The sequence below is a fragment of the Penicillium canescens genome (assembly GCF_028828765.1).
Source record: "Penicillium canescens strain IBT 15451 chromosome Unknown utg000005l_segment0_segment0, whole genome shotgun sequence".
Taxonomy (NCBI): Eukaryota; Fungi; Ascomycota; class Eurotiomycetes; order Eurotiales; family Aspergillaceae; genus Penicillium; species Penicillium canescens.
This window is the reverse complement of record NW_026703967.1, coordinates 3,242,553-3,264,705: the sequence shown is the minus strand read 5'-3', so window position 1 is coordinate 3,264,705 and position 22,153 is coordinate 3,242,553. Positions and strand designations below refer to the sequence as shown.

The window sequence follows — 22,153 nt, the reverse complement described above, 5'->3', positions numbered from 1 at the left end:
GGTTATTTCTTTTGCTGTTTCCTTTGTTTGCGTTGTGGCGCTTGGGGCATGTATTTCTGATATCCAGCTGAGCGTTGATCTGAATTGAACCAATACTGAAATTGAATCCGAAGTACGCTGTTAAGTAGTAAATGTAGTTCTTTGTCCAGGTTGACATCAGTCACGTGCTAGCCCCGTGAAATCATCGGTCGACCTCGAAAGAACTTTGCACACTAGAGAACCAAGTGACAAGACAGCTCTAAGGGTGCCCAGGTGATTCAAGAGAGAGGTAAGCAGTCCTTTTTATTTGTTTTGTATGAACACCGGCCTCCCCACAGTTCTTTGGGACCGTTGATCATCCACATCGGTGGTCGGTGTTTGCGATCACCGTCCTCCGCGTGGTCGAGTGGCCGCATTTGCGTGCGTGGTATGCAGCCATACAGCTATAGATCAAATTGCGATGAACATACCAAAATGACCCCAAGCTGATACGTGCAATATATACAGATATCCCATTGAATTATATCTACCCCCTATCCACTCTATATGGACATCGACCCGCAATTACAGCGCGCCCGCGACGGGGATCCCCAACGACCAGTATACATGCCAACAACCACAGCCGCGGAATACCCGGAGCCACCCTCTCACAGGCACCCAGCCCTAAACCTACACCGGGACCTAGCGGGCCCATCACCATCATACAGTCTAGGCGCCGAGCATGCCTCCGCCAACCAATCGCCAGACCCAAATGACGGCCCAGGCGATACCAAACGCTCTCGCGCCTGCGAGCCCTGTCGCCAACTAAAGGTACGCTGTGACCCAGACCCAGAACACCCAGATGGATCATGTAAACGGTGCGCGAAAGCCCGGCGAACATGTATCGTCACGGCGCCGACGCGGAAGCGCCAGAAGAAGACCGATAGTCGGGTTGCGGAGCTGGAGAGGAAGATTGATGCGTTGACTGCGACGTTGCAGACGTCGCATGCGACTGGGTCGTTATTTGCTGGTCCTGGGTCTGGGTCGCAGGCTCCGCCGTCTCTTGAAGATCATCCTGCTACTAGTCGGCGGTGGCTTTCTGGGGAGTCGAGCTCGAGCTTGGCTGGAAAGAAGCGGCAGCACGGTGGTGAGGCGAAGGATTCGGCTGGGGCTGGGCTTCTTGGGCCGCGGTATTCGAGACCTGGGAGTCCATCTGCAGAGCAGATTTCTAGTCAGCCGGCTTCGAAGCTGTGGCGTCGACCTGTTGCTGAAATGCAGAGGCAGGAGGCTGCGGGCGAGTTTGTTGACATGATTGATCGTGGTGTGATTGATTTGAAAACTGCCACTGCGGCTTTTGAGCGGTTTATTTATCAGATGGTTCCGGAGTTTCCGTTTGTGGTTTTTCCCCCTGGGACAACTATGGCTGAGGTGAGGCGTACGAAACCGTTCCTGTTTCTTGCTATCATGGGTGTTTCTGTTGGGATCTTTAATCCCGAGGCACAGCTTACTCTGATCAATGAATACTACCGTTCGATTGCTGAGGAGGTTGTTGTCAAGGGCCACAAGACCTTGGAATTACTCCAGGCCATTATGGTTGGTACTATCTGGTATATGCCACCTGACAATTTCGACGAGATTAAGTTTTATACAATGACGAATATGGCCGTGACACTGGCAATGGAACTTGGTATGAATCGTCGGATGTCTGTGAATAAAAAGGGGTTCAACATGATCCGTGATTTGATTATCAAAAAGCCACTGGGCCCGGCTTTTGATCCTGAAGGACCGGAGGCGAGGAGGACTTGGGTTGGTTGCTATTACCTATCTGTCCAGTGAGTGTCACTTGATACACTTGTGTCAGTGTGAATGCTAATTATCTCAGAATGGCCGCCGCTTTGAGACGTGTGCATCTAGTTACTTGGCAACCGTACATGGATGAATGTCTTGAGATTCTAGATACTCACCCGGATGCTTTACCTTCTGATCGGAACTTGAAATGGTGGGCAAGGCTCGGAAGTATCATGGAAGATGCTGGTGTACGTTCTTCAGATGACGTTGGCTCGATTGTCACATTTGCAGATAGTAGGGCCTGGCATGAAATCAAGTCGTTTGAGAATCGGTTATCGCGGTGGAGAGCTGAGGTCCCACGCGACGTCTACACTGGTGGGTCTAGTCCAGTAAGGGTTGGAATTCTGCTAATACTTCTCAGGGCCGATGGTTCATACCGAATGTGTTCTGAATATCTTCATACACGAATCTGTAATGAGCTTGGACTACAACGCCATAAACGACTCTCCGCATGAATTGCCAAGTGCATCTGTTGCTGCTGTCATCGATGCTTTAACTTCCATTATTCGCTCCATTCACCAGAGTCTCGATATAATTACCTCAATGGAGATCGACAGGCTCCTTTCTCTGCCTACCTCGTCTATAGCTCGGACATCATATCCAGTGGTCGGCCTGATCAAGATATACTCACTTTACATGTCGCCAGACAGCCGCATAGGCCGGATTCTCGATGTGCAGAGCCTCAAACTGGATTACTATCTTGACAAGGTGATAGCACAGTATCGTGCTGGCGCAGCGCGCGATGGAGGCCGTGTATTGGCCAAATTCGGAAACATCTTGGTCTTACTCCGCAACTGGTTTGTCAAAAAGCGAGACCAGGGAGATCAAGGCCGAGAATTGAAGGAACTCTTCTCGGCCGGGCATCAATCTTCGCAGCCACGCCAACAAGTACATCCAAGCCCAAACATCCACAATGCGACATCATCCAAATCAACACAGATGGCACCGGGCATGACACCCCTCCACTTCCTAAGCGAAGTAGCAATGGGCGACCCAGCCAACCGACCCTCAACCCAACCCAACCTCCAACGCCAAGTATACCCAACAGACCAAAGTCCAGAAACGATACAAACACCCACATCGTCCACCTACAACGCCGACCCATCTCTCACCCACCAGAAGAAACCAATGCCCCAATCACTCTGGCCCGCGGGTTCATCCTACCAACCCACAGACCCAACCCTCGAATCGAGATCATACTATCAACCTTACCCACAAACAGATCAATCACAATCATACCCAGATATCCAGACAAATACTACAGTCACTCAGGGGTATCCCGATATGTCAGCAGTGGCAGGAATACAACTGGCACCACCGATGGGAATGGCCGAGGTTGGTGTAGACGCTGGATTTGGAGATCCATTTTTCACATTGAATAATATGATGGATGAGGGATTATTCACGTTCCCGCTTTCTTTTGATGGGAATTTTGGATTGTTTTAATTTGTTTATGTTTGAGGTGCTCCCTTTTTGCTGTTTACCTTATACCCGATGGGAGGGTCAGGGCTTGGGTTGGCCATTTGGATTTATGTACATAGGAATTTGTTTACCTCTACTGATCTTCTAGTTTCACGAGGCTATGAAGATGGATAAAGTAGCTAAGTACGTATATATGGATTTGTTTCCTGTACATAGCTAAATAACATATCTCATTGCTCATTGGCCACTGTTGAGCTTCAAGCTATATACTAAAAGCAGAGTATAAAAACAATCCTCGCAAACAGATCAACATGAAACATAAATATGAACATCAACATCAACATAAACTTACGCACCATAACTCCTCCCTTCCGTCCCACCAAGCAAAGGCTCCCTCTCCCCACTCTGCACAACAACATCCTTCCTCTCCCTCTCCAAAACCCCAGTCATAACCCAAACAAACCCAACAAGCCCACCCCCAACAACAGCAACCAGAAGCGTAAGCCCAACATTAACAGGAACGGGATCCCCACCAAAAACAATAAGCGTAAGCGCATCCAGACCCGCCTGGGCGAAATTCCCAACCCCAGCTAGACAAATCACAAGTCCATATACCTTGCCGAAAGTCTGGAAACCGAAGACCTTAGCCGTGTAATCGGAGACAGCGGTATAATAGAAGGGACGGTATAGCACGAAAAGAATGATATTCCCATAGGCTGCTGGTAGACTATTTGGGATACAGCCTAAAATTCCGATAGTGGATGCGGTTGAGACGAGGATTAGGAGGACGGTTCTTGTTTGGAAGGTATCTAGGAATGTTCCTATGAAGGGGACAGAGATGAGACCGCCGATTGGAAGGGCGATGTCGAAGAAGGTGTTTATTGTTTTTGCGGTGCGTGGTGTGAGCAGGTAACTGTATTGGCTTCGGAGGGTTGCGACGAAGTAGTTTATCCGTAGCATCATTAGCACTGTGAAGGCTGTTATTAGGATAAACCATGGTGTGCGGAGTTGGTTGAGGGCGCTGCGGCCGTGGAGGACGCCCCAGACGCCGCCTTGCGAGGGGGGTCGGGGTTGGGGTTGTGGGGAGGGTTTGGGGGGTGGGGAGAGGTGGGTGTCGATGTGGAAGACTGTGTCATCGATTGTTGCGGCTGAGACTATTGAGGCGGTGCCGTCGTCTAGGAGGCTTTGGATTTGGTTGACGATGCTTTGGCGGCGGAGGCGTCTATCTTTGCGGAGACGCTCGCTTTCGTCGCGGTCGGTGATTGTGTCATCTATGTGGTCGTTTGTTTCATCGGCAACTTGTGCTTCAGCATGTTGAACTAGCTGGCCTGCCGTTTTGTAGGAGTTTGCTGGCATGATGAAGATTTGCGCTATGATGATGAACACTGGCACGATGAGGTAGACTGCGAAGAAATTGGTGACTGATATAAAACCATCGGTATGTTCGTTCAGAAGCCGGAAGAGCAAGAAGAGAGCGCTCGAGGCATCGAATGCACCTGTTAGCATGGACAGTATCAAGCCTGATCGTGCGGGGAACGTATTTGATAGATGGAACGATGTGATGAACACGAATGGTCCGCCCAGTGCAAGGAACAAATATCCAGGAATGTATCCATCGAATGGCAGTTTGTGTGCTGTCCCGAAGAGCAGTGCTCCAATGGCGAGGCAGAATCCGCCAATGATCCCACTCACGCGTGGTCCATAAGCGTCTAGGATTGTTCCTACAGGCAGAGCTGAGACGTTGGTCACAACAGCCGCGATAGTGAACATCAGATTCAACCTGTCAATTGTTAGAAGGGAATACCAGCGGAATGGAGCTACTTACCTGATCTCCTGCCTATCGCATACATCAACCCCCTCTTCAAGCTCCGCCTTTGTGCAAAGGTTGCGATATACATTTTCACGAATAAGGACTGGTTTGAGAGCTGCAAACCCAAACACAATACCGGCTGCCAAAAAGCAGTATACAACCGCAGTACAGACCTGGGCTATCACCAGTTAGCATTGAAGCATACCCCACCCACGGGGAAGCATTGCATACCAATTCTCCGCGCAGCGCTCACTTCATAAGCACCCGTGGTATCCGCCCAAGGTTCTTTACGCGCAGGTACGTCTACTTGTACCGTAGGCTGTCTCTCTGCAGGTGTCTCTGTAGGGCCAGGGGCAGGTGCAGGCGAAGCACGTCCCTCGCGTGTAGTAGTCGGAGATAGTCCCAGGAAGGTGGACTGGTCATCGTGATCGTCCGGTCTCTCATTCCATGCCGGACCCGCATACGGATTGAAGTTCAGTCTGCTGTAGGTGGAGGGGAAAGAGGATGACACAGACCCCTCGGGCAGATCCTGGTAGTCCTCGTCGTCGGATTCGGTCCGGGGAATTGTGGGGTTGCGCTCCCATCCTTCGAGGAAGGAGATACGGGGGAGGGACATGTTATAGCATGGGGATAAGAGGGAGGTTGAGCGGATACAGAATGAACAGGATTTATTCAGAACTAACTAGCTGCTAGCTGTTGCAGCTGCGTTGATAAGACTCGACAAATGACAAACCTGTTATCAACATCCCTGCACGGTGGCCTTGTTTCCCAGGCTGCCATCACATGACTTGGTTAACTTGCACACTTCAACTTCCAACTTCAAAAGGTCAACATTGCAACAGCTCAGTATTTCGAGCCAGCATTGAATCTTCTTTTAGAATTGATCACATCCCGGAGCAGGCCCGAACAGGCAGCTGGATACTGGCACCCCACACTCCCCTGGCCCTCTAATTTAGGTTTACACATTGCATCAGGTCGAGCATACTGATCGAATCATATCTTCGGCTTCAACTGCCTCGGGGGAGACCTCACCCCAAGATCGACAGGGTTCGACGGGTCCGGAGTGCTTCATCCACGGCACAAGTGAAATTAACCAATACTCACAATGCCACAATGCCGGTATTTCCTAACAATGAAGACCCACCAGGGGCACTTGCGGGATTTGTCGAGCGATCCCGGCGTGTCCGGTCCCTGAAAATTTCCTCCAGAGCCACCATGTGGCTCTGGCAGCGCTCGAGCAGCAAATTTCTCAGCGCGGGTCTCAGCCAGACTCGGTGAAGACTCCTGGCCAATGAAAAAGGGACAAGGGAAGAGATAGGAGGGCTAATATTAACCCGCTGAAGCTTGTTGCGCCCGTTTAGGTTCTGGCCCTGACCTCGGATTTATACCAATCCTGCGGCATTCATCCCGTCCACGTGTTATTGGCTGTCAATGTTGTCTCCCATTAACACCCCCGTCAGTCGTTTCAATGGAAAAGTGGTCTCGGCCATGAGAGCTCTGCAGCACACTCACTAGGCAAGGCGACTCGCTAATTCTTACTCTTCCTATACCGACATCCCGACACAGGCCGACTAATATGACACGCCCGAGATCCTTCTTATTCGGGCAAGGATCGTTGTTAACGATCGAAGAGGCAGAAACTTTGCCCTGTGGGGGAGCCTCGTCCAACCACGTCTAGCAGGAGTTTGCCCAGACATTTGTGTGGTGGGGAGTGTTGCACTGGACGTTTTCCTATTCGGGGTATCATCCAGAGATTCTATCCAGGTCAACCAATTCGAGTTTCAGTATATTCCAATCCTGAGATCCGCTCCGTGAGCTAATCTCCAACAAAACGTAGTTGCTGGTTAATACCCCAACGTACATACGCAACCCGATGATCTACCAACCCCCCACCCTCTGTCCTTATTTATCTAGATGCCCTCGGGCCTCGCATGCCGTTGATTGATTCTGGAAGCTTTCCCCGTTTGTGATTCTGGCGTAATGAGGGGATGGTCAGTTCTATTAAATACCAAGTTGATGCTTGGATCTTGCTAACGTCTTCTAGCCTCACGTGTCGTCTACGCCATCTGAAATGTATGTCTTCAATATTCAACGTATTCCGTCGGATCTCCATTCCTGACTCGAAAAGGTGATAAATCCGGTTCGAAATGTCTCCGCTGTCAACGATCTGGCCGCGAATGTGTGCCGGCTCCTGGCAAGTCAGAAGAAGTGTCGTTTCGACATGGCCAAAATCCATCGCTGCGAGGGAAGGGCCCTCCGAGATATGGCGAGAGTGATCTTGCCTTTCCGGACGATCAGGTCTGGGTTGAGACTTCTTCCGAGTGTATGGTATTCGTCTCTGCATCTCTTGTTCATACTTCGTGCTGACCGTACAGTCGACTTCAAGGATGAAACAGATCAGACCGCGGCTGAATATTATGTTGTACCTGTAGCAAGGCAACAATCAGCGTCAAGATCATCCTCTGAGGGTCGTTCGACGCCTTCGTCTGCAGTGGATTCAGCTATGGCGACCCCAAACCTGGTCATCCCTTATTCGCAACTTGGCTCGCGGTCCAATTCAGCAACCTCGCATTCATCGACACCTACCCCTGACAATCAGCCAAAACTAACCAACATCACCGAGGCGTATCTACTGCGCCATTTTCAGAAGCACCTTGCACCATGGGTGAGTTCCACCCCGATCAATTCCCACGTTATACTAACATTGCAGCTCGACGCATGCGACCCTCGCCGACACTTTTCAACCGATGTAGTCGAACGCGCGACCACATCATCTCTACTTTTATACGCATGCCTAGCAGTATCAGCCTGCCACCTATCCCGAACGACAAACACCATCCCAGCAGACCTCGAAGACATGTATCATGAACGCTGCATCTCAATCATGCTCCCAGTCCTTGACAGATCGGAGTCCGAAATCGGCATCGACATCCTCATCTCATCAACAGTAATGCTCCGCTTCTTCGAGCAAGTCTCCTGTATATACCATCCCCATCCCCATCCCCCACCAACCGAACTAACAAAAGGACAGCATGCAACCCCTCGAACGACCACCAACGCCACCTCCTAGCGGGCTCAGTCTATATAAGCTCTCACGTCGACTGCGCAATATCTGGCGGCTTAGCAACAGCCTCCTTCTGGCTCTTCGTCATCCAAGACATCCAGTTCGCACTTACGTACCAGAAATGCCTTCGGCTCACCTTCGCCCCGTTCGACGACGTTCTCCGCCGGTGGTGGGTCGCCAAGCCCGTCCTGAGCGACGGAGACTGGACTAATCGCGCGATTTGGCTGTTGGCCGAGACTGTGGATTTCTGCTGGAATGTCTCGGGCCGAAATTACGGGGGCCGACTTGGCTCCGTTGGTGAGATGGCTCTGAGACAGAGGATTCGTGAGTGGGAGGCTGGGAGGCCGGATTCTTTTGCGCCTTTGCATGTTTCGCCGCCGGATCGTGCTACAGGGAAGCCTTTTCCTGTTGCTTGGTTTACTAGTTCTTGGCATGGTATGTTTTTCGTGTGGCGGGTTTATGCGTTTTGCGCTGATTTGGTTTTAGCTTCTGCTATACAGCATGTCTGCCTTGCCAAGGCATTGATGTCGATTCGCGAATTGGAGGGTTGGGCACCGAGCATGAGACATTTGGAGCAGCCTGTCAGGTTGAAGGTATGTTCTTCCTTTTGGTGTGGGTGTGGCGTGGACACTGCTGACGAGCATCAGAATGAAATCATCGAAAACCTCTATTTCATTTTCGGAATCGCCCTCTCTGCCGACGATGATCCTCCCCTACGAATCACAGCTTCCCACGTCCTCCGTGCTTGTAAGTCTGATCCAAAATGTTATCCAAACACCAACTGATATCACCCAGGCGGCTCATGGATCGATGACCCTCTCGCCCAAAACCTGATCTTCGACCTTCTCCAACGCATAGAAAGGGAAAATGGCTGGCCGTTAGCTCATGTACGAGAAAAGGTCGTCGGATACTGGCGACGAGGATAGTCTTAGTACACATATGGACACATCCATATGACCACATCAATGTATAACTAATCCTTATCCTTATCCCTGTTCCTATCCCACATGTTCCTCTCACCGTGACTGGAGAGGACATCCATCGCATACTGTATTCATACCATAAACTATGATAAGATTTTGTGTACATAAGCTCTAAATCAGCCCTACGCATTGGCACTGATTTACGCCGAAATACCCCCGACAAAGTACCTTGCGGTGCGGGCCGTCGCACTCATTGGAACGACGATCGTGTCTCAGTCTGTGCTCTTCCCCGTGGGGACGTCGGCGTCTGTTTTGGGTATTCCAAGTAGAGGCTGATGCGCTAAGCTCGGTTACTACAAGTATATACGTATATGTATAGAACAGGATGTGTTGGCTTACTCTGGCTGCATGTGAATGTACATGGCTCTCTGTTTAACCTCCTATTCCGTGTCTCTCTGGACTACTTTAAGATAGTATGTCCCATATGTAGCATTGAGAACCTTATATATTATATCTCTAGTGTCAACAACCCGAACAGAGTTTAACAAGTATACACGATATAATTCAAATATTCAGAGCATAGCGGACACCCTATTATATCGACTGTTGAGGGTGGAAAGTGGTTTTGGGGGGTTTTGGTGGGGGTTTCTGTCGCATTATTATTCAAGCCATCAAATCTCAACCAAAGAGAATAAGAAAGGGAACAGGAAACATAGAGAGAGAGAGAGAGAGAGAGAGAGAGAGAGAGAGGAAAGAGGGAGAGGTTAATGTGTCCAGTGCGATCCGCACGTTTGTACAAGACTCTGGTCTGTCACTTTTTGGGTATCATGAATATGTTCCGCATGACCGATGAGGGTGAGGAGGGGATGGTACGTCATATGTGTCCCATGTGGGATAATTTTGCATATCTCCATTGCAAGGAAAGGGGGTGGTTATGAAAGGAGGAGAGTGGGAAAGAGAGCTTTGGTAGGAAATGTTGAAAGGCGGAGACAGGTAGAGATATCGGCATTCAACGAGACTGTGCCTGGTATCAAACAACCCGAGAAGAGGAGTCGGTAACCATGTAACCCCAGGCTCGGGTATACAGATGTTCACTCAAGCACATATGCACGTTGATGTTGATGGGTACGTTGCGCCTCAAGCCAGAGAGCCTCAGCAGCCTGGTCACAAGCCGCATCATACCAAAGCATCGAGCCCAGCACTGACTTGAGACCCCCCAGGAAGACAAGCCAGTGCGACGAGTGATATCAGCCAAAGCAGAAACAAACCAAGTCCGCTCTGGTGCTTCGTGAGCAGCAATACCAGCCAATGTCAAAATCCAAATGAGGGCAAAGCGGGTGGAAGGAGAAGACCACAACGCAGAAGAAGAAGGCTGGAGGAGCACAGACTGAATGTTCCGTGCGAGAGTATGGAGAGGAGTATTCTGAGCGGGGATGGGGAAGATAACGCCTACGCCAAAGACCAGCGCGGCAAGACGGCACGCTTCATATGTAGATGCATGAGTAGGATGCGAGAAGAGATGCTGCAACTCCGAAGCAGGCTTGAGAGAGATGAGAGTATGTTGTGTTATATTACGGCGATCGGCGAGAAGAGAGACGTCCGGTGTAGATGTCGGGCTGGCTTTGATAATCCCGATGTATGTCTGGACTGCCTGGAAAGCTTCTGCCATTTCGTGGGTTGCGCCTATTGCTTGGAGGCGGGCGAAGCCGTGGTCTGTATCTGATGGGGTGAAACCGAGTAATTCATGGATGTTCATACCCTCGCGGGTGTCATCTAGAGGCCAGAATTCGAAGCCTGGGTTTACACAGAGGGAACTGCAGGTAAGGATGGCGGAACTGAGGAGGTTAGTGGGGGCCATAGAAATAGATAGAGGTTCCATACAAGCAAATTGTCGCAGCCAGACCGGCTGTGGTGATATTCCGCAGTCCGCCTCGCATTGTGACGAGCTGTATTAAGCCTTGGATATGGATCATGTTCGGTGGTAAACACCCATACACATCAAGCCATTGTAATCGTGGGAACGGCGGGTTGAAAGCCGTTTTCTGATGCCGTTGAACCAACTTCTCTTCGGCTTGATGATGTGCCATACAGATAACACTCAGTATAACAGCATCACTGACTGCACGTGTGGGGTCCCGCATAGCCTTGTTGATCAACTTGATGGATTCCATTTCACACAACTGTAGTAATTGCCGCTGCCTTGGACCGAATACTGTCCCCGGCACCCAATTATTCTGCCATTGCACGCGCAGATGACATAGGGACCCGAACATGAACGCGCTGAACAACGCGGGGTCCGCCATCGATAAGGGAAACCATGATTCACCCGCAGTCTTAATGTGGTTCGGCCTCGGCGCAAGACCCGGCCAGATGACAGTCGTAATATACCGCTCCGACAGATCAACTACCTCCGGGTCAAAGTGCGCGGGCGCAGGATATGTGCCGAAAGGGTCGAAGACGCCTGAGATCTCACGGACAACAGAAGAGCGCTTGCGCCATCGCACGACGCCATGCTGCTCGGTCGAGATCAAACTCACAGTATCCTCACCACTGGAGCTATCACTGCTATCACTATGATGCGACGGAGGAAACGGCGAGTACTGGCGGGGAGGCTGCGCGAACGAAAAAGGGACGTTGCGATTGCTGGAGCGCGATACGAGGGCGTACGAGGACGGACCGACACCAGGATCATTGGCAGATACGTGGGAAATGGGGTCGCGGACGTGACGGCGCACAGCAGCTTCAGAGCGGTCTTTTGTTTGGTCGGAGATCCAGCGGCCGACGTGGGCGCGTACCAGACGCTGGGCTTTCAATTTCTCGGTCTCAGAAGCCGGTCTGGCGTTGACAAAATGGATGTCATCCCTTTTCCGCGGCTGTTTCTTTCTCGATGCCATTTGTGCGAGAAAAAGAGCATCGTGAAGAAGAAGCAGAGTGGGGAGTGTCAGAAAAGCCCGTAGATCTGCAGTGGGGGCCCCGTGACCAGATTAACTTAATACTTCGTTTTTATTTCCTCAGTACTGTATAGTTAGTACATATCTTACATGGACATCTCCCCGGCCTCCTGAATCATATATGTCATGTTTCTTTCACCGTTAGCCACTAACGCACCAACCTCTACTAGTTCGCACTGACTCCAATTAATCTCCGCGATGGAGACCAACGCCGCTAGGGCCCTGTGGCAAGGTTGAACTCACACACTGTGTATACGTGTAGCTAATGGAAGCAATAGGTAAACGAGCTACGAGTTCACACTCAGACCTCGGCCATCATCAGCCACGGGATACGGGGAAATCGGCAGAGAAAAAGAGCAAAAGGACAGACTCTGGACTAGTAACTATTAGCTCTGGAGCCCACCCGGCGCTAAGTGTATTATTGATCTCTGTCGTATTGTTCCAGTACCTCGGACTCCGAATATCCCCTCAGTTATTCAGAGTAGACACATTAGGCAGGCCTGGTATAGAACATAATTCCAAACATGCCCTATTCAGCAGACAGTTCACACACTTCGTACATTAGGCGTCTGTGAAACCCGAAACCGCCCCAATGACCGTGCAGAGCTTGGCAAAGAGAAATCAACAATTACAGTTGCAGACTCAAAATTGCCCAATATGACCCGGTGTTTATACATAGAGTAGTCCCCGACAACCATAAAAACATGGGACATGCACCTGTACCAGAAACAATAGCATTCACCATTCACCATTAACCGAACCTGTCAACCGTCGATCCCTCGTACTCAATATTACAGAGCCCTTACAAGGGCAAACTTAGAAGAAAAACGAGTCCCAGTCCAATCAACAAAAGAACCAACAAAACCCGCAATCCGAAGCGAGATAGCGCTGCAGAAATGGTGCAGAAATGCGGAGCATCCATATCCGCGCCCGCGTCTTGCAGGTGACATGGCAAATCATAAGCCATAATGAGGGCGTGGGGTGGGGGTCTTGGGCTATAGATCTGCATTGGTGTCGACTAGATCGTCTAATGTTCGTATTGCGCGGCACGGCGCCACATTTGGTTTAGTTTGTGCAGAGGGTAACACTGCATGTACATACATTGAGGTATCAGTTACGCCAGTGGAGGGTTTACAGACTAGTAGTTGGGTTATTGAGAGGGGCAAGGGGAAAACGAAGGGGAGTGGGAGTGCGAGAAAGGCATTGTCTTGAAGAGCGGTAAAATATGTAGGCAAGATGACTAGATCACTGAGGTTGCATGCATTATACGGACGGAAAAAAGACTATCCCTCAAATCATTTCCCCCTTCCATATTCAATCCACCTCGAGCAGGTTATATCTGCAGCTCAGTCCAGTCTGCGGGTCGCGGTACGCGTCCAGCGCTTTCTCCACTACAGCCATGTATCCCAACACCGACTCCTCCTGCCAGCGGCGACCAACGACCTGCACGGCAGTGGGGAGACCAGCCATCTTGACAGAATCATAGTGTTTCCACGCACCGCGGGCAATACCGTGATCGGCGCCTAGACGCTTAAGAGCGGCCTTATAGGGCGTGACTAGGGCATCGCGGGTAGCGTCTACGTGACCAACCGGGAGAACACCAGCGGAGTAATCGAGCAGATTCCAGAGGAAAGTGTACCCGCACGACGAGACGGCGTCGTGCATGGCGTTATGTGGGAGGGCAGGTGTTGCGTTAACCGGGCAAAGGATGAAGTCGAATTGTTGGGCGTCTGCGTCCCACCATTTATGCCAAGTTGCGCGGAATGCTTCACGCTGGGCGGTTAGAGTCCAGAGCTGGGCGGAGGATTTGGGACCGAAGTTGCGGATTAGAGCTGCGGAGACTGCGTCGCGACGGATGTAGCGGACGTAGAGGTAGTAAAGGTAGCGGAGGGGGCGGGGCAGGTGGGCGATGCGGGAGAGTTGGGTGGCGCCTGGGTCCGAGGGCTCGAAGCTCTTTAGGGGGCGTTGAAGTGATGGCAGCCGTCTGAATTGAGGAGTTGCGAGGCGAGGTTCAGGCCAGTGAAGGGGTCTGCGGTTGGTGGGGTGGTGATCTCTGATACCGTGTGGCCTGCTTCAGTGAGGGCTGCGACAGTGGTGGTGATGGCGCGCTCAATGGCTGGCGTTGGGGGGACGACGCCTGGACAGATTAGATTTGCATTTCAATATAGAGTGTGGGTGGGACGTACCATCAGAGCTCATCAGACCAATACGGAGAGGCTTGCTCTGAGCTTCAGACTCGAGCTCGTTGCGCCAGGCGATGGGGTGAACGGTGTAGTCATACTTCCAAGGCTGCATTCCAATAATGGAACGAGTGAAGTAAGTGAGATCGTCCAGGGTACGAGCCATAGGACTGAAGACACTGGGGATGCCTTCCTGGCCGGGCATACTGGTGCTCACGCCGCCCTTAGGCCAGCGGCCGGTACTGCAGCGCAACGAATAGATACCACTCCAGGCAGCAGGAACGCGCACAGAGCCAGCAACATCAGAACCAATACCGATGCGGCCACCGTGGGCCAATAGAGCTGCCTCTCCGCCGGTTGAACCACCGGGCGAATAGCCTGGGGAATGCGGGTTCCGGCATTGGCCCCAGAGTCCGTTAGTCGACTCAAAAGAGAGAAGAGTAATTGGCAGAGCAGTCTTAGCATAGGGCACAGCACCTAAAAAAGTCAGCAGCTATCCAAATAACAGAAACAAAGCCAGAATAGCTTTATTCCGAAGATACTCACCAGCATCCTTCAACAACCTAACCATAGGCCCATCCTCAAGAATAGGCTTACCAGCCATAGCAGCATACCCAACAGTAGCATCGAACCCCTTGACGTGAATAGAATCTTTCAAAGAAACAGGAACTCCAGCAAGAGGACCCTTAAGGTTTACATCAGTCTCCAGCCAAGATTCAGCCTCAGGGAGCAACAGCTCAGTAATACAGTTCGACTCCTTCTGAGCTTTCACGGCGACCTTTCCATAGGTGCGCAACACATCCAGAGCAGAGACAGTCGAGTCCTGCACATCATGAACGAGCTTTTCAATGGGCTGGTTGATGATCTTCTTATCTGCGGCTCCGATGCGGAGATGGTAATAGTGCGGGAGACCGGTTGTGAAGCGGAGTTCCCGCTCTCTTTGTTTTTGGTCTCTGGGATATGTTAGTTAACTGACTGTGCTGTGAACAGGAATATGGACCTCACCGTAGACGCTTGTAGGCGAAATAATCGAATGGAGGCAACATGTTGTATGTTACGGTGTAAAGAGGAGAAGGGAGAAGTTGGGGTTATTTATGCGGGGGAGTGGAGAATGCGAAGGGCCGAGGTTAGCCGGTGTTTGCCTTACGACAGCACTGGAAGAGTTGAATCTGGGGTAAATAGTAGAAAGTAAGAGGTACGAAGCGAGAGGCTATGAACCGGATGATTCCAAGAGAGAGAAAGAATATGAATGGGAGTTGGTCGAGTTGATAACAGCCTTCACTAGTCCAGTTTCGGCAGGTGCATGCGCTCGGTAGATAGGCGATTTGGAGAAGATGATAGGCGAGATATACAGTCGGATAGGGATATTGTATGTTGTATGTATATTGAGACGAACTATATGACTATCTATAATGCAAAGCCACTGGAGGAAGTGGCGGGTATATCTCCATCCATGCATAAATCCCATAACATATTTTTGCCAACCCAAACCAAACGCTTTCCAATTCAATGCAAATAAAGCCACTGTCCCTGATGATCAAGGTGTTTCATCAGGTCCAGGCTGGAGCCAGTTGTTCTTGGCAAGCCACCAGACAATGACACTAGCTACGACGGCAAAAACGACGGCGAAGAAGATTATAAAGCCGTAGATGATAGATCTCTTGCGTTTCCGTCGCTCCCGTGATAGCCATGATGTTCTGGAAGGTGTCAGTTGGAGTTTAGATGCGAGGGATGGAAGGGGGGCATACGGGGCAGGTGTGGTCTGTGTTCCTTGGTCGACAGCTTTGGCTTCTTCGTCCATGTGGACTGCTGTTGAGAAGCGTTTCCAGAAGAATGGGTCTCTCACAAGGGCCATTGTGTATGTAGAGGTGTGTCAAATAGGATGGACTGGTCGAGAGTTGTTTGTGTTGTGTTGATCGACGAGTCAAGGGATGCTTGACTGGCTGTAAAACGGAGCCAGCGCGGATGTAGGTGTAGCAAACTCACGATATTGAGGCCAGATTTAGATAGCTTGGATATGGAAGGAGGAGATAGACACAGTTGCAAAAGACAATATTAGATAGGGGCATCTACAGCACTTATTGTCCAGATAAGAGGGGCCACAACAATGCCTGTGGAATTCAACGAGCGGCGCAGGCTATCGATGGCTGGAAAATCCTTCCAGTTATGATCCACAGGCTGCCACTGTTTATATGCTCTGGAATACCCGGGGCTTTGCCATACCAACGGCAATTGGTTGGGTCAAATGCCACCTGTGGATGGCATGTCGATCACGGAATGTCCCAAACTCCAAAACTTGATGTTAGGAATGCGAACTAATCTAATTTGCAATGCACGGTTAATATGTGATCTGGCTAAAGCGTATACGTGGGATATTAGCTGTCAAATAGTCGTCGATTGGGATTTTATAGTCCGGTGATGCACGGTATGATCGATCTATAGCGAACCTTCATGCGCGTGGGAAACCTCCAAAGTCTATCGTCTCGGCAACAGGACTTCCTTGTCAGGAATGGAAAGTATTTTGATGGATGTTTATGTGTTCTCATATTATTTATTATCAACAAGTTCCAGTCTTGAAGTTTTGCATATTAAAAGTAAAACCATCTCATGCACAAATCTCCACTGGAACAGACAACGATATAGAAGAAGTACCTCTCGCCTTTTCATGCGCCCGATAGAACAGATTCACCTTCACAGCATAGACGCGAGATACCAAACACGAATGGAAAGTAGTCGGATAGCGTCGATGACACGGTAGTGAAACAGGCACCTGAATCGAAGCCGTGAAAACCGCCTGACCTTTCTCCGAATGGGATTTCCAATCCACATTAATATCACGATCGGCGGTAAGAGCCACATGCTCAGACCAAAAAGCTTGACGAGGACCCCATGTGGAAATATCAGACAAATCAGGAGAATCCCGCCACGGCTCCAGTCCAAAGAATGTCATAGCTCGAAGCTGAAATTGCGCAGCCAGAAGTGATGGCGGTGCCTGACTCGTACGTGTAGGCTGAAACCGCAGATCAATTTTCAGCGTCGTCGAAACATCGTTATGTGGCTGGGGACTGTGGAGTTGGATCGCCGGTGGTTGGGCGGAGGATACCTCCAGCTGGCCTATGGTATGTCGTAACAGGCCCTTTGTGACAGTCTTTTGAGATTGTAGCTTGTAGTATGTATTCTTCGCTGGAACAAAAATTGGAGCATGCTCTTCTCGCGTGGGCTGGATTTGAACTGGATATATCGCTTCTTGGAGTTTCTTGGATCGTCCTGCCTTGCCGCCTCGTTGCCATAACACGAAGTTGATGCTGTAGATAATTTCTGCCATTTCTGGTGACATATCGTGACCATTGGGTTTGTGTGTTTGGTAACTGAGACTTGCGGGGAGGTGCAGATGTTCTTGGTGGATTTGGGGATTGGAGCATTGGTGGTGACAGGCGTGGATGGGGAGTTGGTCTGGGACAACAAATTTAAAGGGGATTCGATATGTCTTGCCAGAACTGAGAGTGTTTGTATCTAGTAAATAGTCGAGTGGTGCTATGTCCATGCGAAGGAATGTTTTTCGGAGTTCGTTGTATGGGAGTGGGACATGTGTATTCATGTTTTCAACTTCAGTTCTTGCATTGCCTGTTCACTCTGTTAATCTATTATGTTGTCACTTGAAACATGCTAGCATACCCTGGAACGAGATATTTATATCGTCGATATCGGTTTGTTGATGTGGTGTAAATAGAATCTCACCATCGATTGTGTCGTGAGTCTTGAAGACTGGAGACTCCGAGGCATTGACAAAGAAATGTATATCTGAGGACTTCATGATTGTACTTTTGACTTCCCTCTATGTCTATTCGTGTCCGGCATGTATAGCTTAAATACTATTCTGGACATGGTAGGTCTCAGGGCGCACGTCGGTAAAAATCTATCTCGCCGATTTACCAGTTAGCACCACAGAAGAAGACATAGCCATGACGTGCTCAATCCCTATCTTAAGTAAAGCTCTGGAATTAAACTAAGCTTTAAATTTGGTGGATTGAACGGAGTGTGACTCTAGAGTTGATTGATTTACGCTTGCGGCTTAGGTGGTAGGTTGTGTCAGCTCGATTTCTACCAAATGAACCCCTCTTGTTTTCACATTTTTCCAACCATATCTCGCGACGGTTATTGTTGTGTTTTGGTCGCGTGCGATGTCGGATCACAACCAGATGACGAAGTGCACACCTCCTGTCCCCTTCAGGGTGATCCCAATAGGCGTTGATCAAGCCGAAGGAGGGACCAAGGGTGAGCACCTGATGACCTGGGACTGCAGCCCAAACCCATACACAGAGAATAATGGGCGAACAAGTGTCCTTCTTCAAAATCGGTGTCGGCGCAAAACGACGTGTGTTGGAGGTTGGAGGTGAAGGTTTTAGCCAGACTATACCGTCACGCGGTGCGAGTTAGAATGTATACAATTGGGTGCCCAGCACTCTTAACTTCATTCCATGCTCAGCAAGGAGAAGGATTATGATATAGAATTAGATTTGAAGGTGCAAGCAAGTGGTAAAGAGCCTGTAAATATTAGATTGGTCCTTACAACTTAGGTCAATCAAAGTTCTATTAATCTGTTGAAGCCTAACTAGTATCGTAATGGCTATGCAGGCGCTTCTTTCCAGTTGAAGCAAGAATTGGCGTCCCATACGCCTGATCATGCTCCAGTACAAAAGTGAGACTGCTTCTCAAAGAGTGGAAGCACCAGCCTATTACATGTAAACCAAATCTATAAAACCTATAAAACCTATAAAACCTATAAAACCCGCAATACAAATGAGAAATTCAATGCTAGCAGCTTCCATCCAAGGGAACCGCAGACATAGCCACGGCATGTTTGTACCTGTACCACCTTTTGCTGTATCGGATTGGCATAAAGGGCCTCGAAGGAGATGTGACTTTGGGGAACAGCCTTGAAACCATGGTGTCAGGTTGTTGCCGAGGAGATAGAGGACTCGGCCGAAGTACTTTCTGAGAGCCAGGAGGCAGACTGGCTCATCCGCTCCGATAGTCATATCCTTTGCACATATTTGAAGTAGTTCCGATCACAGCACTTGGGGAGAAAAGCCAAGCCCATGCCACTCGAAGACGGACTATTCAGCCAACCGGGGAAGTCGGGGTGACCTTGGCATTTGATCCGGAAGATGATGGGGCCTGAAAGACAAAGAGATATAATTCGTATTATATATTGTGGATTATAACACAACCTAGTCTTCCTAGGTTGCAAACACATAGATTCGGCTACACATTTGATGTGTCGGCAAATAGTGTCTTTCCCGAACAGAGCTGAGCCGCATAGAAATAAGCAATCCCTATATCGATACAGATTAACGACAAATCTACTGAAGATAAACTCGTTTTGCCAACTGTTAACCCTAAAACTATCACTGTTGAATTCTGCTAATTCCGTCAACTTGTCTACCTATGTTGGCAAATGCGGGATTCGCCACTCGGCAACATAAGATTCTGCCGACCGTCAACGTCGGCTTGAGAAAATTCCTCCCTTGCATTTCTTCCATCTACATCGATACCGAAGTGAAACCCCGTAATGAAAGTGTCCAAGACGTCTGATCCGGCTATTCGGAGACAGAAAAAGAAATCTATCGCGTAAGTGTGGCAGGTTCAGTAAGAAACCCACCCACTAATCTTACATCAACAGCTGCCAAAGATGCCACTCTCACAAGATAAAGTGCAGTGGAGGCCAGCCCTGTGTTAAATGCCGGCAAGCCGGTTGCTCTACCGATTGCCTTTATGTGAATCGAGATCGCCAAATTAAAGTACACGAGAGGTATCATACCACTGCCACTTTTGCAGTGGCACAGCTAACGGTCCAAGTTATATCGACGAACTCGCAGCGGAAAACCAGCGATTGCGGGACCAATTGTCTCAGTCATCGGGTTTTCTTACTCCGAGGGAAGATTCAGTTCCTGATCAAGGTATTCGGTTCTTGTGCATCCTTCCCGAATATCCTTGCTCATATTCTCTAGATATCATTGGACCAGCCGCAGATACACATGTCCAAAACCCCATGCTGGGAGAACGGGCCTGGTTCCAGCCCTATGACCCATCATCACCACCAATTCATATCGGAGAAGCAGCATGTACAGCATTCGCCACCCGACTTCGCAAGGTTCTCACAAAGAGCGAGACGACAACTCATATGCCTCGCACACAGTACACACCCGAGTCAACACTGATGAAAATCCGGGATCCCGCAATCCAATGGCCAAGTCTTCCTCAAGCTCGGCTATTGATTCAAATTGTATTCAGCCAGGTTAGCCGGGTATATCATTTAGTGCTGCGCAAGTCGACGATCGATCAGCTGGAAGATGCCTACCGCGATGGCAATTTCGATGATCCAGTTTTGACATGCAAATTATTTGCGTTGTTTGCCCTTGGGGAAGTGTACTCAGCACGGTCGAACTCGACGCTTGAATGCAATGTTCCCGGTGCTGCTTATTATGTCAATGCGATGACGTTAATACCCATTCTACCGGAACGTCCGAGCCTAACGCATATCGAGACTCTATTACTTTTGGTAAGCAAGATTGTATTGGTTTTGCATGAGCATCGCTAATAGATTTAGTCGCTGTACTCATTCTTCCTGAACAGACGCCACTCTGCCTTTTTGCTCGTTGGCAGTGCGATGCGTTTGGGCTTAACCTTGGGGTTGAACCACGATATCCCAGAATGCAAATGTCCTGATCCAGTCGATCGCCAGCATCGAACAAGATTATGGTGGGGGATCTACGTGTTTGACCGAATGTATGGCTCGAAAGTGGGTTGGCCAATTCAGATTGCCGACGACGATATCCACGTCGAGATGCCATCCAATGTGCCGAGCGACATCCACAACGAACAGTTCTCGGACACTGAGTTCTTGACAGCCAGTATACAATTGGCTAGGATCACAGGACAGGTCATCGACCGGGTGTATAGCCGAAAGAAACACCCCGAGTCCTTTCTGCAGCGCGAACAGAAGCTTCTCATTTCTTTGAAGCAGTGGGCCTGCGCTCTTCCTCCTCATATCAGACTCAATCGCGAGAATCCTATCCCGAAGAATGTCATATCGTTGCATCTTCAGTTCAACCAAGTGAGTCACGATCGAGTCAAGCATCGAATAATCCAGTCTAATTAAGTGCAGTGTATAATGTTAACCAGTCGACCGGTCCTTCTGTACGCTCTGATCCAATCTACATGCCCAGAGCCTCCTGAAGAAGATGCCGCTCATACAAACATTCGTCAAACCCTCAAAACGCTCAGCGACGCCTGCATCCATGCGGCAAGACACACACACTCACTTATCCTGGAAGAATGGACGAACGGATCGCTCCCCATTTTCGGCTATTTCTATGCCCATTATTTGTTTTCTTCGGCGCTTATCATGGTCATCTCAAGTCAGGTGTATCCTGAGAACGGGGGTGACTTTGCCTTGTTCGAGGCAGCCGTTGAAATTCTTCGGGCCATGAGTAACCATGGAAATCTAGCTGCGACCGAGTTTTATGATAATCTCGAGTGTGTCCGGCAATGCTTGGAAAAACAGGGTGCATCTGAGTCGAGGCCTTCCCTTCAGTTCGACCAATCCTTTGCAACCGATCAAAGCGGCGCGCATCCTTCAATAAACCCCCCTCTTTTAGGGAGGAGACCCAGTGACCTGGGCCTTATGGGGAGTGTACCTGAGACTATCGCCCCAGGGACCCTCATTAACGACATGTCCTTCCTGGGCGAAAGTATGGAGGAGTTCTTGGCACAGCCCGATGTTGACTTTGACTTATTGGATCCGTCCATGACTGATGCTATGTCCTCATGGCCGAACCTCTCTTTATGGACGGCATAAGGAGGCTCAGTGTGACCTCATCTGTGACATGAAGATAATGTGGCGAGCCATAGACCGGTGTCGGAACTTATAGGAATAGGAATAAACTCCGACAAGCTGCATGGTGTGACACAAGTAACGTGGTTGATGTACTCGA

The 22,153-nt window shown here is 49.8% G+C and overlaps 8 protein-coding genes across 8 annotated transcripts; 3 read left to right on the top strand and 5 right to left on the bottom strand.

Moving 5' to 3' along the window:
* Nucleotides 1-525: 525 nt before the first annotated feature.
* Nucleotides 526-3,252, top strand: N7446_008841 (putative C6 transcription factor (War1); the record flags this gene model as incomplete). Its single annotated transcript, XM_058517586.1, has 3 exons — nucleotides 526-1,790; nucleotides 1,841-2,121; nucleotides 2,168-3,252. The coding sequence occupies 3 exons, from the start codon at nucleotides 526-528 to the stop codon at nucleotides 3,250-3,252; spliced, it is 2,631 nt and encodes an 876-aa protein (XP_058371232.1).
* A 162-nt stretch (nucleotides 3,253-3,414) lies between these two features.
* N7446_008840 (putative MFS transporter Fmp42) lies at nucleotides 3,415-5,683 on the bottom strand. Its single transcript, XM_058517585.1, has 3 exons — nucleotides 5,270-5,683; nucleotides 5,054-5,216; nucleotides 3,415-5,008 (listed from the first exon to the last, which is right to left on the bottom strand). Exons 1-3 carry the CDS (start codon nucleotides 5,652-5,654, stop codon nucleotides 3,577-3,579), a joined length of 1,980 nt encoding a protein of 659 aa, XP_058371231.1. The 5' UTR covers nucleotides 5,655-5,683; the 3' UTR covers nucleotides 3,415-3,576.
* Nucleotides 5,684-7,018: 1,335 nt separating this feature from the next.
* On the top strand, nucleotides 7,019-9,028 carry N7446_008839 (Zn(II)2Cys6 transcription factor domain-containing protein; the record flags this gene model as incomplete). Its single annotated transcript, XM_058517584.1, has 9 exons — nucleotides 7,019-7,029; nucleotides 7,083-7,111; nucleotides 7,167-7,361; nucleotides 7,414-7,703; nucleotides 7,749-8,016; nucleotides 8,070-8,537; nucleotides 8,589-8,695; nucleotides 8,750-8,849; nucleotides 8,898-9,028. The coding sequence occupies 9 exons, from the start codon at nucleotides 7,019-7,021 to the stop codon at nucleotides 9,026-9,028; spliced, it is 1,599 nt and encodes a 532-aa protein (XP_058371230.1).
* A 1,027-nt stretch (nucleotides 9,029-10,055) lies between these two features.
* N7446_008838 (uncharacterized protein) lies at nucleotides 10,056-11,919 on the bottom strand (the record flags this gene model as incomplete). The annotated part of the gene is made up of 2 exons (XM_058517583.1): nucleotides 10,056-10,860; nucleotides 10,907-11,919. 2 exons carry the CDS (start codon nucleotides 11,917-11,919, stop codon nucleotides 10,056-10,058), a joined length of 1,818 nt encoding a protein of 605 aa, XP_058371229.1.
* A 1,371-nt stretch (nucleotides 11,920-13,290) lies between these two features.
* On the bottom strand, nucleotides 13,291-15,366 carry N7446_008837 (putative acetamidase; the record flags this gene model as incomplete). The annotated part of the gene is made up of 5 exons (XM_058517582.1): nucleotides 15,162-15,366; nucleotides 14,703-15,109; nucleotides 14,163-14,633; nucleotides 13,958-14,113; nucleotides 13,291-13,907 (listed from the first exon to the last, which is right to left on the bottom strand). The coding sequence occupies exons 1-5, from the start codon at nucleotides 15,200-15,202 to the stop codon at nucleotides 13,291-13,293; spliced, it is 1,692 nt and encodes a 563-aa protein (XP_058371228.1). The 5' UTR covers nucleotides 15,203-15,366.
* A 327-nt stretch (nucleotides 15,367-15,693) lies between these two features.
* On the bottom strand, nucleotides 15,694-16,011 carry N7446_008836 (uncharacterized protein; the record flags this gene model as incomplete). Its single annotated transcript, XM_058517581.1, has 2 exons — nucleotides 15,694-15,853; nucleotides 15,905-16,011. The coding sequence occupies 2 exons, from the start codon at nucleotides 16,009-16,011 to the stop codon at nucleotides 15,694-15,696; spliced, it is 267 nt and encodes an 88-aa protein (XP_058371227.1).
* Nucleotides 16,012-16,761: 750 nt separating this feature from the next.
* On the bottom strand, nucleotides 16,762-17,970 carry N7446_008835 (uncharacterized protein; the record flags this gene model as incomplete). The annotated part of the gene is made up of 2 exons (XM_058517580.1): nucleotides 16,762-17,780; nucleotides 17,832-17,970. The coding sequence occupies 2 exons, from the start codon at nucleotides 17,968-17,970 to the stop codon at nucleotides 16,762-16,764; spliced, it is 1,158 nt and encodes a 385-aa protein (XP_058371226.1).
* A 1,758-nt stretch (nucleotides 17,971-19,728) lies between these two features.
* N7446_008834 (Zn(II)2Cys6 transcription factor) lies at nucleotides 19,729-22,017 on the top strand (the record flags this gene model as incomplete). Its single annotated transcript, XM_058517579.1, has 6 exons — nucleotides 19,729-19,787; nucleotides 19,840-19,968; nucleotides 20,016-20,116; nucleotides 20,168-20,718; nucleotides 20,767-21,273; nucleotides 21,325-22,017. The coding sequence occupies 6 exons, from the start codon at nucleotides 19,729-19,731 to the stop codon at nucleotides 22,015-22,017; spliced, it is 2,040 nt and encodes a 679-aa protein (XP_058371225.1).
* Between the last annotated feature and the right edge of the window lie 136 nt (nucleotides 22,018-22,153).

Coding starts and splice junctions, on each gene's coding strand:
- N7446_008840 (XM_058517585.1), bottom strand. CDS start 5,654: ATGTCCCTCCCCCGTATCTCCTTCCTCGAAGGATGGGAGCGCAACCCC. Junction 5,217..5,269: donor GAGCGCTGCGCGGAGAATTG/GTATGCAATGCT, acceptor AACTGGTGATAG/CCCAGGTCTGTACTGCGGTT. Junction 5,009..5,053: donor TGCGATAGGCAGGAGATCAG/GTAAGTAGCTCC, acceptor AACAATTGACAG/GTTGAATCTGATGTTCACTA.